The 13,553-nt window shown below is 37.0% G+C and overlaps 1 protein-coding gene across 4 annotated transcripts in view; it reads right to left on the bottom strand.

Moving 5' to 3' along the window:
• LOC110099838 (K(+) efflux antiporter 2, chloroplastic) overlaps positions 1-13,553 on the bottom strand; it is a 65,994-nt gene that overhangs the window by 33,599 nt on the left and 18,842 nt on the right. For all 4 annotated transcript variants that reach the window (XM_020827129.2, XM_020827131.2, XM_020827130.2 and 1 more), the window contains exons 10-12: positions 3,875-3,964; positions 3,086-3,190; positions 2,892-3,020 (exon numbers count right to left, since the gene is read on the bottom strand). In XM_020827129.2, coding sequence (XP_020682788.1) covers positions 2,892-3,020; positions 3,086-3,190; positions 3,875-3,964 — 324 coding nt within the window. The remainder of the gene's footprint in view (positions 1-2,891; positions 3,021-3,085; positions 3,191-3,874; positions 3,965-13,553) is intronic.

Here is a 13,553-nt window from a genome sequence, read left to right as displayed (position 1 = left end):
ATCCATTCATTTTTTGTATTCCTTCTTGTGTATTTTTTTGAGGTTATCTTTTAGATATTTCATCATTTCCTCAATACTCTTACCGATTGCATGATTGATTGGCAGTAACCTATCATGCTATTGATGACCATCAATCTCCATAGGTTGCTTTCTTTTATTTTTTGAATCGGTCTCACTAAGAATTAAAGAGGCACATTAGATCTGCATTCGTTCTTCATACTCTTTGGATATTTGGTAGGGGTGTAAACGAGTCAAGTCAAGCTCGAATCACTACTGGCTTAAGCTTGAACTTGAGTAATTAATCGAGATCGAGCCAAATTATTTATTACGAAAGATAGAAAATGATTATGATTCAAACAATTATTATAATTAAATAATGAAATGAGTGAGAAATTAAAAGAAAAATAATAAATAACGACTTAATATACAAAACTGAGATATATTTTTTAAGCATCTTTTATAATTTTGTAGTTAAAATCTTGAATGCTAATATATTTTAAGTACATTTTATATTAATATTTTTCAAATGAACTGACTAGTGAGCTAATGAGTTGAATTAGGGCTGACTCAAGCTTGGCTCATTAGCTCATCGAGCTTGGCTCATTAGCTCATCGAGCTCGGCTCACGAGCCATTTATCAAGCCAGCTTACAAGTCGACTTGATTTACTTACACCCCTAATATTTGGTGTCCCAAAGCCATCTCATCTAAATATGAATTTTGAATGCAATCCCCATAGTATAACTCATCAGGAGAAGTATAAGGTATGTCATCTTCAAAAGATCTACTAAACTTATAAGGTATATCAGATGTATTGGATGTTGACAAAGAAATACGAGGGATCATCGAGACCACTTGATGATAAGAACGGACAACTTTTGATCTGCGATGGACCTCAGGTGCAAATATAAATCAATACAATCTGTTCACTAAAATTCCTCCTAAAATAAGGCTTAAATCCATAACCAACATTAAAGCTGACAAAAATGGTTGTCAGGTATACTTCTACTAGCCTTTTTATAAGGGTTGAACAATTAACAAACTATCTTTGGGATTTTTGCACACCCTTAGAATAATGTCAGTGACTCTCTTGCAAATCATGTGCTTCATTACTTTAATAACCCCTTTCTTGGAAAAGTTAATCTTTTCAGCTATCCTGTGGAAGAAAATCCTTATATCCTTGTCCTATTGCTTTGACCTTCCTTTAGAAGTACTTTTTTTTGGCATCAAAGTAGAGATCTTGGTGGCGATGTAGCAATTTTCTATCATTCTTCTCCCCTCCAAATTTTATTAAATACCTTAAACGCAAGGAAATAAGAAATAGTAAATGATATTATAGATTGTTAGCCTGAAGTTAAGAAAACTGATTATGATGCGGACATCGGTACGAAGATTTGGTGCATCTATCACAGGAGGCGTCGTAAATCGACGACTATAATTTAAATCTTCAATTATGAGTTATTTTTCTGAATTTTAGTTCTTATTTGATGTATTTCATGTTTTACCCCTAGGTTGATTTATGTAAGTGTTGTGGCCCAAGGGGCAATTTTGTATTTTGAGTTTTCTTACGTTGTGGCCTATATATAGGGCCTTAAGCTATTATAAAGAGGATGGATGATTGATATTAAAAATTTGTGTTCAACACTTGTGTTCTTTTGAGAGGACGATAGTGAGATTCCTATGGGAAAGAATCGGAGTTTTCACCAGCCGCAGGATGGGTCCGGGCTCGTGACTTGAAGTCCCTTGAAGAAGGGCAAAGCATCACCCGTCAGTCTTCGAAAGAGTCCAAGGCTAGCGGATTTTATCTTCTATCTTTGTTTTTGTTTTGTTATTTCTTATTTCCTAACCGTCGTCTTCATCCTCTACCTACGTCCACCATCGTCGTCCCTAAATCTCCTCCTAACCGAAATTGTTCAAGGCCCAAGCTCTAGTTTATTTCCTAAAACCTGAAATTATATTTTGGAAATAAATTCCCCCCCATATTCCCGTCACCCTCACATTCCAAAATCTGGAGAGGGGGATTAGGAATTTAATTCCCTAATTTCTTCCCCATATTCCCGTCAACCTCCTTACAGGTTTTTCTCAAAATCTGTCTACATTAATTTGCTCTCCTTTGGTAGGAATTCTTTCCTAAAACCATCACCTTTCTTTGGAAATATTTCCTCTTGCCTACCAGCTGTGATATTCAAAGCTCAAGCCATTAATTACTTCCCAAGGCTGAGAGTGGAATAAGGAAATAAATTCCCTAATTCTCTCTACATCCCACCGTTTCTTTTGTGCAAAGAAATCAGAACTTGCTGTCAGATTTTGGAGAAGAGATCCTCTCCTTAGCAAAGCCTCCTACCCGTTCTACATCAGTATTTAATAAAATAAACATTATAAAAAAATCATAAGAAAAAAGAGGATAATTAGAAAAATAAATATAGTGTCAAGTATTTATTAAGTTATTTCAATAATATATTTTAAAATAAAATAAAAAAGATGGCTTAACCTAAGTTATTTAATGTAATGTATATTTAAACTTAATTTTTTTTCAGGACGTGTGTAATATGTGCAAATTATTATTATTTAATTGGACACGTAGATGGCATGTTTGACATATGTCAGCCACATGTCAAGCAGGTGCACCTGTCCGACATAATATGCTTTATTATTTTGTAGTGCTGGTGCATCATACTATAAAAAGGACAAGAAAGCAAGAAATATGACGAAAAAATAATCCCAACCTACGAAAAAATGTAAAATAAATTTAAAAAATGAGGTTCTAATTGTGTTCATGATGACACATTGAGAATAAACAACTAATTAATGTGTGTGTGTGTGAGAGAGAGAGAGAGAACAATGAAATAACCTAAAACAAATTAAAGTAATATGATTTTTTATGAACACTTACTGTCATGAAAAATAGGCCTAAAAGGAGGCCCCGATAAGGAGCAATATCTGATTCAACCTGCAAGGAAAATTCTGTTTCTGCCAAGAGGAGACCAGCCAAAAATGCTCCCAGTGCCATAGACAGTCCAGCCTGTAATGGATTAGAATTATAAAGAAGCCAATAAAAAGGAAATGATGAAGCTAGGTTGAACATACTCGAGCTGTAAGGAGACTTGTTCCAAGAATGACAAGGAGGGTATTGGCAGAAAAAATCTCAGCATTCTGATTCTCAGCAATCTGTTTATAAATTGGCCGAAGAAGCTGCCAGATTATAGATTTTGTCAAATGAACAATTATATATATCTTATGGGAAGAACTAAGAAAATAGCTCTCAGATCTTGGAAAAATATATTAGTTACGCAAAGTAAGTACTAAATTAAAATATAACAAAAGCATCAGACAACTAAAGGAAAATTCATATTTCAAAAATAAAAAGTTAATTTTATTTTCCTGTTCAGCAATATAACAATAGATGGATAAATGCATTATATCAAGTCGTACAGAGTCTTCTGGTAAAAAATACGCAATTGAATTATCAGACCAGCATTGAGATAAAAAACATGCATAGCATAAATTCTATAAGATAAGGCCATGATAATTTCTGAACGTCTGAACAGCACATTTTCGTTGAATACACAGTTGGGCTAATTTGATTCCAAAATGCACGCAACCAAAATACAAACTCACAAGAAGTCAAGAGCACGGTGGTTCTGTTTTTATTCAGCAAAATTTCAGATAAAAAGTATTTCAAGAACTAAAACCATTTCACATATTCTCAGCAAATAAAAGTCTCATGAAAGATGGTAACAATAGCGCAACAATAATAATGATCCATTGAACTATAGAAGTACGAATTCTTTAGAATGATCAAAACATGAATTGCTGATCCAAGGAAAGTGGCATGTGTGCCATTTTTAGTACTGAGAAATAAAGAGAGAGCCTTACCAAGCGTCCGCCTGCAATTATGGCAGTTATGGCAACCATTGCTTTGACAGCAGCAATTCCAAGGGCTTCTGCAATTGCCTGAAAACCAATCTGAAAGAAGCAACGTTTCTGTAAAACTACATGTATGTTTTTTTAATTAAAGCATAATTTTGCAACCAATTAAAAGACTAAGTAAAACATAGGGAAATTATGAAGAACAGCTAAAATAAAAGTAAAAATCACAAAAATAAAATTAGATATCAAATGATGCAGAACAAAGTATCCTTCAAATGATGAATACTTTGAAGACACCCATCTTAATCATAAGGCAACTATGCAATTTGGTCATCGACATCTTCAGTAATGCGAAGAGATGAGTAATTCTCATATTAGGAGGGTTAGGATCACCAATCATGCATCTATGCATGTAGATGAGGAGTTGAACATATCCTTGGGGCTAATAATGAGGAGGTCTTAGAAGGCTCATATTCCATATAAAAAGGATCTTGAGAGAGTTCCAAATTTTGAGCATAATATCTGATATGACATAGGTGTCACTACACTCATACTGTTCAAAGGTAGAAATTAATCATTTGCATAATCATATTGCACATGGATATTTGATTTCCTCAATTTCAAATAATCCTTGAAACATTATGAGAAATCGTGCTAAAAATTTTTGCAAGAGAATAAAAATAAAGGCTTTCAAATTATATCTTTTGCCAATAATCGGAAGATGTAGAATGAATCAACACCTTTTTTTTATTGAACAATAATGTGTTGAACTCTACATCTATTCCAAAACCCAAATCAGTTGAATGCAATGAAAGTGGTGGACGACGGACACGGTTTTGTTCAAGACCGTTTCTTAATGCCTTGCTTGCATTGAAAGTATTCAAATGTCTCAAGTTTCATAACATTAATTGCATTGACATGCCTAGAACACCTAAATACCCTCGTGATCGATTTTATTGAATCGAATAAAGATTTACACGACAATATTAAAATCGACTTCAAACACCTCAACCAAAATCAAAGTTGCTCAAATATTGCTTATTCACAAAAAGACTATGCTGATGCGTCCAGAGTGTCGAAATTATCAGAAAAAGTTATATTGGCCTATCTACAACACAAATGTAAAATCAGGATTGCTCGCACACGAGGCGATGGCACAAAGTTTGAGACATCCATGAAAAAAGAAATTGTGTGACTTTGGGGGTTTGAATTTTAAAATAAGTTTCATTTGTAAGAGGCATTAAAACTTAATGCTAATGCAAAAACAAAATCTCATGTCTTTAGATTTGGCGTATAAACATCTTTCATAGTGTTCAAGTCTTGTCGACTCCAACTTTGCAAGGAGGATCAAACTTTAAGTGTAGGTTACCTTCTCTTATGTGCAAGCCGTCCCGCTCTTAACTGTAGGTCACCTTCTCTTACACATTTTTTACTATAGATGCATGACATATTTGCACATTTATCTGATGTACTTGCACATTTTTCAATGCATTTGTATGATGACCATGTGTGGTGAAAGATTTTTGGTTCACTTGCACGATGCACTCCCATGCTTATCGATGCATTTGCACCATTTACTTGTATGATTTTTAATGTATTTGCGTGTTTTTAATGCAGTTACATGGGGTGCTTAAATGCTTTTAGGTGCATTTGTATGTTGTACTTGCATTCTTTTCAATGTAGTTTTATGCATCTACACTGTGCACTTGCACACTTTTCAAGATGAGTAAAATTTAAATTCATTTTTATTTTAGTTTGCACAACATTATTGAAGCTCAAATTTATGAGTTTGATGCATTTAGTTGAACTACATGCAGTTATTTCATTTTATATGATTAGACATATTTTTTGGTAATGCACAAGATTGTGCAAATTATAGAGGAATTAAGTTGATGTATCATACTTTAAAACTATGGGAGAGAGCTGTGGAGCACAGGTTACGACGTGATACTAATGTTTCTCAAAATCAATTTGGATTCATGCCGGGTAGGTCAACTATGGAATCCAAACATTTATTGAGAGGTTTGATGGAGAAGTATAGCAAGAAAAAGGAAGATCTTCATATGATATTTCTTGATTTAGATAAAGCAAATGATAAAGTTCCAAGTGAAGTGCTATGGAGAGTTCTAGAAAAGAAAGGGATTTATAATACATTCAAGTCATTAGGGATATGTATGCTGGGGCTGTTACTTATGCTATTGCAGCTCGTAGGCAGGTAGATGTGTTCATCCACAGCTCGATGTTGATTACAGAATACTGCATTTGCTAAGTTCTTCTATATTTTACTACATATGACATATAGTGCACATGTTGAGTCTCCTACAGTGGCTCATGGGAGCTTGTATTTGCTGCAATCCTCTTGCATTTTGCTTGTAGATAATATATTGGATGAATAACGAGTCTTCTACAGCAGCTCGTAAGAGCTCGCAACTGTCGCCAATTGACCACCTTTTGGCTTGCAAGGGATTTGTGCATTTGCCTTCCACTGAATGATCGTTGACTGTGAGGGTGCTGTAGCGTCCATTTTTTATTGCTGATTATCACTATTGTAAATACGAGGAATCTTCCATTATTTTTAACAAATGTTAACATTTATCACATGCTATGTTGTATATGATTTGCAAGGAATTCTGTGTGTTGGTTGCATGTCGCTATCCATCATCGTAGGTGGACTACATCATGAATAAGAAGTCTTTTACAATGACACCTAAGAACTTGTATACATTATGGATTTGTCGGACTTGTCTATGCACAGTACGATGTGTGTGCATTATACACTACCCTTTATAACTTGCAGTGGCCCAATGCGTTTGCTCGCGAGCTAATATCGACTGTAGGCGAATTATGTTCATTTTAGTATCTTCTAGTATTGGCTATGAGCGATGCTATTATGTGCGCTTTCAAGAGACGAGGGTCGAGTGAGGTTGGTTTGGGTGTTTAAAGTAGTAGTGGAAGGTTAATCTGCAGCTTGGAATTTGAATCCTCTACACGACATAGAAAGGGACAAGGGGTTGGAGGAGCTGGAAGAAGAGGGAGCTCGTGAGCAAGAGAGGCGTCGAACAGGAGCCGAAGGCTCTATTCATTCTTGCTTTTAACGAGAGGAGTAGAGCAAGCGCGAGATTGAGCTGAAGACGCGTGAATGGACAACTACGACATCGTTTGCAGAGATCCGAGCGAGATTTGAAAAGGGATTCGGGATGGGCTTCGGCGGGCAATGATTATATATATATATATATATATAATCTGAGTGTAGGTCAACAACATTCCCAATGATGAATTCTTTCGTAGATAACCTTAAGCAAATGGACATCAATGAGGGAGGTTAGTTTAGTTAACCATTTACCCTGAGTTGTTGGGCGGGCCATTATCATCATAATTATCGATTAGCAAGCTCATCAATGCGATCCCAACCTACCATAACTATGAATATCTGAATCAACAATTTTCTAAAAGAGGTTTGCCTATCTCAACATGCTGCCTTGTTATGTGATCCTTTCGACTTAGGATTATTGTCTGAAGAGACAGCCGAGCCACTTTTCCAATCCAGACAGATTCAGTGTGCCAAGTATAGATGAAGAATTGTTTCCCATGGGATTTTTGACCACATGGTTATGCACTTTTATACTCTAGAACAAAGTGGGATTCGTGCAATGTAGCGTTATTTTAGCAACCAACTAGATTCTCAGGGTAAGCGCCTCTCCTTACCTGCTATGGTACTAACCAAAGCATATAGAGTTGAGAATGTGATATTGCTGTGACACTATATATAAATATATATATATATGATGAGGACATCGGCAGACGCTACCGACATGTTTACCGCCGGCGAAACCGCAGATCGACGGCCACGATTCAGCGTCTCTACTTCTGATTTAGATGTCATGATGTATTTCATTATTATTGTCTTTTATTTACTGTTTTCCCATTTTACCCCTGTGGGGAGTTATGTCTTATTGTAGCCCAAGGGGCATTTGAGTACTTTTATTTCCTTATGTTTGAAGACCTATTTATAGGGGTCTCATGCTTTGTATCATGGTTAATGAATATTATGAATGAAAATTTTGTTTTGATTATCTTGTCTTCTTCTTCTTCTTGTGTGGAGAATTAGAGAGGAGAACGAGAGCCCAAGGTGAGGGCGAAAAGCAACACCCACCAGTCATTGGAAGAGTCCGTGACTCGTGGTTTATCCTGTCATCCGCTCCCTTCCCTTCTCCCAACCCGCCGGCCCTAACCCCATTTTAGCCGCCGCCTCTCGACCGTCGACTTCATTCCCCATCCCCCACGAATTCCAATTTTGAAAATTCAAAATACGAATTTCATATCTTTCCAATTTTAGAATTTCCTAATTAGGAAAGTTTTAGAATTCGAATCATAAGGGAATTCAAATTCAAACGGATTGTATTTCAATCATTCCTAAACCACATGAGCCAATTTGGAAACCAATTACTTGCTCCCATCACCAAATCCCTCTCTCTTGATACCGCCGGCCTTACTAGGCTCCCCCTCTTTAATTGCCCCATTAATTCCTCACCCATTTGAAATTAAAATTAATTTCAAATAAAATTCTCTCCCAAATTTCAAATCCTGAAATTTATTTCAGGATTTGCCATAAAAAAAATCCTCTCTCTCTTCAATAACCGCAGGCCCCAGCAAATAATTCCAATAGGAATTGTTTCCTAAATCATCCCCAACTCTTTGGAAGCAATTTGAAATCTCCCCACCCCTCTTGGCCGAATTCACGGAAGCCTTAATTCCCAATTTATTTTGCTGATCCGTTACAGGAATTAGGAATTAATTACACCACAGCCCATCAATCTCGTCAATCTACCCGCCCCTCTCCCTCTCTGTCAACGTTTCCCCTCTTTCAATTAGCTCTCTGCCAAAGAAGAATCTGAAGCTCACTTCAGATTTTGTTTTTTCTTGTTTGCTGGCCTTCAACGTTCACCATCCCAAGAGAAACTTTTCTCTTCATTCATCTCAAGAGGTCTAAGCAAGACAAAGGAGAGAAAACTTGAATTCTCTCAGGTTTGGGGAAATAAAACTGACATTGCTCTCAGATTTCGGAGAAGAAATCCTCTCCCTAGCAAAGCCGTTCTTTTGTAAGAAGAAGACGACGCATTCCCCTCCCCACTTCAATGTCGAATGGCGGATCCGGAGCTTGAGTGGGGTCTTGTGTTCAACGCCGACGAGAGCATCAACATTCTACGTTCACCTTGTTTCGACGTAGGATTTGAAGACGAGACAACCGTGGAAGAGTACTTGGAGAGAGTCGTCCCGATCCTTGCAAGCATCTACGACCGTCAATTTTCAAAGCACACGTGGAGCCTTGACGGTCACCTACGACACCCATCCCCGCCGGCTACTTTTCCGACGAAGTTCTTTGGCGCCCTTTCTCTAGTGGTAACTTCCTTCATCGCTTGGATCTTCTATCCCCGCCAAAAGTCCACCAACCTTTGAGTGATACGGCCCCAAGGTGAAATTCTCGTTGTTAAACGTTGGGTTTTGTTATTGTACTTTGCATATGAAATTCGACTAGAACTTTGAATGAACCGTTTTGGTTAATCTCTCTTGCAACTCTTTTGCCTAAGCAAAGTTAACGTTTCTAAATTTTAACTCTACCTTGCATGATCCCCATAAAATTATAAAAGCAAACTTTAACAATTCTCTTTTAATTTTGATCGTAACTCCTAGTAGTTTCACATCAATATATATATATATATATATATATATGAGGGGCAAAGATATATCACAACTATTTAGCTATTGCAAATACCATCCAACTTAGATTAAGGAGTATACCACTTTTTTCTTTGCTCTGCATTTGGTGTAAATTGTCTCTCTAGTTCATCAACACCCCCCACCCCACATTCCTCTTTCAATTTTAGGTTTGGAGTGATAATGTTTGTGTTAAAGAAATACTATGTTCAAATAAAAATTTTTATATTGACCGGAGAATAGTATTAATACCTTTTTTTGGAAATAAACTGATAAAGATACCCTTATTAAATTTAAGGTCTAATTTGCTTCGGTGCTGAGAATGATTATGAATAAAGACTAAATACTCAAATTTTGTTTTAGGAGCAAAATAAATGATTCGATCTTGAAAATGAATGGAGATGGATTTGAAGCAGGGTTTTGAAATTTAACAAACTTGATGAGATTCTATTAATAAGATATGCAACTATGAGAATGACTTCTTCCCTAATATACTCAGGGGTTGTATGGTTGCCACAAAAAGGAATACTATGTAAAAGAAATATTTTAGAGTTGTTTGGATTATTGTAAAAGAAAAGCATGATATTACTTTTTTTTTATTTGAAGTAAATGAATACAATGTAAAGTGCAAAAAAAGTAGTGGTTAGGAGCGGTGGTTGGTCGACGGTGGTAGTTCCTGGCGCCTGCCGAAGGTGGTGGTGGAAGGTTGTGGCTGACGGCAATGGAGGCAGCCGGTGGTGGCGGGCAGTGATCGATGGCCGGCGCCCGGCAGCCACGGGCGGTGACAATTGCAATAAATTTCTGGTGTATTTGGAACTCGACCAATTCAGAGAAATTCTAAATACACAAAAAATGAATTAGATGGTGTATTTCAAATGCACCTAAGTTTTACACTGCATTTGTTTTACTTTAAACGAAATGCCAATATTTTTAAAATGCATGCATTTGAAATACTTTCACTCCCTTTGCAGGCAAACAAACAAACAAACCCTCAAGAATAATTGTGGAAAACATCAGTGATCTAGCCACCTAAATAGGCGTCTATTTTTTTTCAACAACCCAATTTTGTTTAGGGGTGTCGATGAGATAATATTGTAAAATCGATATGAAGTACTCTTTAGCAATTTCAATGTTTTGGATTTGAATTTCGGTGCAGTTGAGTGAACCATGGTATTGAAATGCTTCATGATTTGAACTTCAAATTTTTCTTTTCATTATGAAAAATTAGCTGAGACGAATATGATCTTTAATGAAGGAAATAAACCATCTACTACCAAAGATGTTTTGACTCAAAATGCTCTCCACAGATTACCACGCACAGAAGCAAAAAGTTAGAAATGTCTGTAGGTTTGATTAAGATAGAAACAACGAATATATTTAGCCAAGTGACAAATTTTACACAAAGTCCTTTGAATTTTTGTTTGTGGATAGAGAAGAAATTGAATTTTCAAGGTAAGTAGAGTTTTTGACCTCCATACTAGTGCTGGGGTCAAGTCGATCACGCAAAGTGGATCTCAAAAGCAAAAGAGCACGAAATCGCGCAAAAACTCGCCTGAAGCGTGTTGACCGAAAACCCAAAATCGCCGAGACGGCCTCCGTTCAAAAACTGTGGGCTCCGAAAATTCGGCCCCGGCCTCCGCCTACTTTCTTTTCTTTGATGGAAGTTTTAACGGAATTATTTTTGGGGTAAATTTTGGGAAGGCAGATGGGTTTGTAGATAAGACACTACCCAGAGATTTCTCCCTCATTTTGTGAGGACTTTATGATCTGAGTTCTAGTTTCCTATAGGCGCAAGCTCCTATAGTTAATTATCCCTCCCGATGACAAGAGAGAACTTTCGATTAAGGCTAGTAGTCAATCAGATACATAAATATACGTGTTATCTGACATATAGTAGCAGCATGGGTTTTGATTTGGATATTTGAATTTGAGTTGAGGTATTTGAGAAATTTTGACATTTAAAACTTGAAAATTTTCAACATCTTGCACTTAAAGCGGATGGTGGGAGAATGAATGATAGGCCCGATCAAGATCCCATGGTTTCGTCGTCCCGAGCCAGTGTGGTCCCTGATCTACATAGTCAGAGGAGGTAGTCGACCCAACATGACAGAAGGATCCTTGTCGGCAGCCATGGGTTGCTTCATCCAAGGGTACCTTGCAAACCTCGGGTGGATGTTTGTCTAAGAGGACAATTTTGAATCCATCTTAGCTAACAGAGAGTTTTAAGGTCTATTATAAAAGAAATTCATCAAACTATCAAATGAGTATACGGTCACGGTATCGACCGAGATACTTGTTTTTATACGTTCATATAAGGCCTTCAAGGTCTATGACAAAAAAACATTCATCAACAAAACCATAAAGTCAAAAAAAAAACCTGATCCTCTATCGACAACTCGACAGAGTCGCTAAGGTTCAATTCACAAATAAATATGATGACTGTGTTGAATGTAGATCTCAACTAGGAGGTTAATCACAAACACTTTTAAATGCCTCCCAAATACCCAAATACCTATAAAAATCCAAAATTCCAAGAAATTTCAAATTCCAAAATATTTAAAATTGAATAAGTTAACAAAACACTTAAAATGAAAATCCATCCACCATCTGCAACAGTTTGTCGGGCGGACAAATTGAAATTTACTTCTGCTCACATGGAGATAATGCCTAGTCGAAAATATCACTAGGATCCATTCTCAAGTAATCTCCTGCCAATAATGATGTGGTACGTGTCCTCTGACCGGCGGTTTTTCGGCCAAATGGCACCGCAGGATAAACGATTATGACCTGGGGCCCTCTGAACAGAGAGGTTTTGCCGCCAAATGGCACCACGATATAACGGTTATGGTCAGAGCCAATATGTTTCTTAGTGGCATCAAATCCTTGAGATATGAATCAATAAAATATAGTCGATAAATCTCTTTGTTAGCTAAGGTGGATTCAAATTTGTCCCCTCAGACAAATATCCACCCAAGATCTACAAGGTACCCTTGGAAGAAGCAACCCATGGCTCCTGAAAAGGATCCTTCTATTAGGTTGGGTCGACTACCTCCTCTGACTATGTAGACTAGGGATCACGATGGCCCGGAGCGACGGAACCATGTGATCTTGATCGGGCCTATCATCCATTCTCCCACCATCCGCTTTAAGTGCAAGATGGTGAAATTTTTCAAGTTTTAAATGTCAAACTTTCTCAAATACCTCAACTCAAAATTTTAAATATCTAAATCAAAACCCATGATGCTACAATATGTCAGATATCACGTATCTTTATGTATCTGATTGATTACTAGTCTTAATCGAAAGTTCTCTCTCGTTATCGGCAGGGGTAATTAACTATAGGGGCTTGCGCCTATAAGAAATTAGAACTCGGATCATAAAGTCCTTGCAAAATGAGGGCAAAATCTCTGGGTAGTGTCTTATCTACAAACCCATATGTCTTCCAAAATTTATCCCGGAACCTAATTCCATTAAAAATCCCTCAACCGAAGAAAAGACAGCGGGCGGAGGCCAGAGCCGAATTTTCGGAGCCCGCAAGAGTTTGGATGTCCTAGGTGATATTGTCAAAGCTAAACATCATGATCATTATTTGAAACGTGGTTGAATGAAGGGATGGGTTTTAGTGGATACATAGCCCACTATTTGACATCATACCTTGCTAGAGAGATTATTTAGAAGACAAAACCCTAAACACATCTCTGCACTATCAATCAACCTCCTGGAGTTCAAGTCTTGAAAGTGACAAATATTAGATGGGAAATAAGCAACTCAAGTTTTACCTTGAGTGAATTTACTGATTGATAGTACGCCGCAATCTACGTTAAGACACTAGAAATAAAGAAGTGGCAGATCTTTTGAGAGAATAATGAAACAAATGCCTGCCACATTTGAGGTGACTTATGTGCAATATGGGAATTATAATTTCATGGCTTGCGCGGTAATAATGGAAGCCACTTTCGTCTCCTGTCAT

This window comes from Dendrobium catenatum, unplaced genomic scaffold, assembly GCF_001605985.2.
Source record: "Dendrobium catenatum unplaced genomic scaffold, ASM160598v2 fragScaff_scaffold_1608, whole genome shotgun sequence".
Lineage (NCBI taxonomy): Eukaryota > Viridiplantae > Streptophyta > Magnoliopsida > Asparagales > Orchidaceae > Dendrobium > Dendrobium catenatum.
Note: the sequence above shows the minus strand (reverse complement) of the source record. Positions and strands in the feature narration are given on the sequence as shown.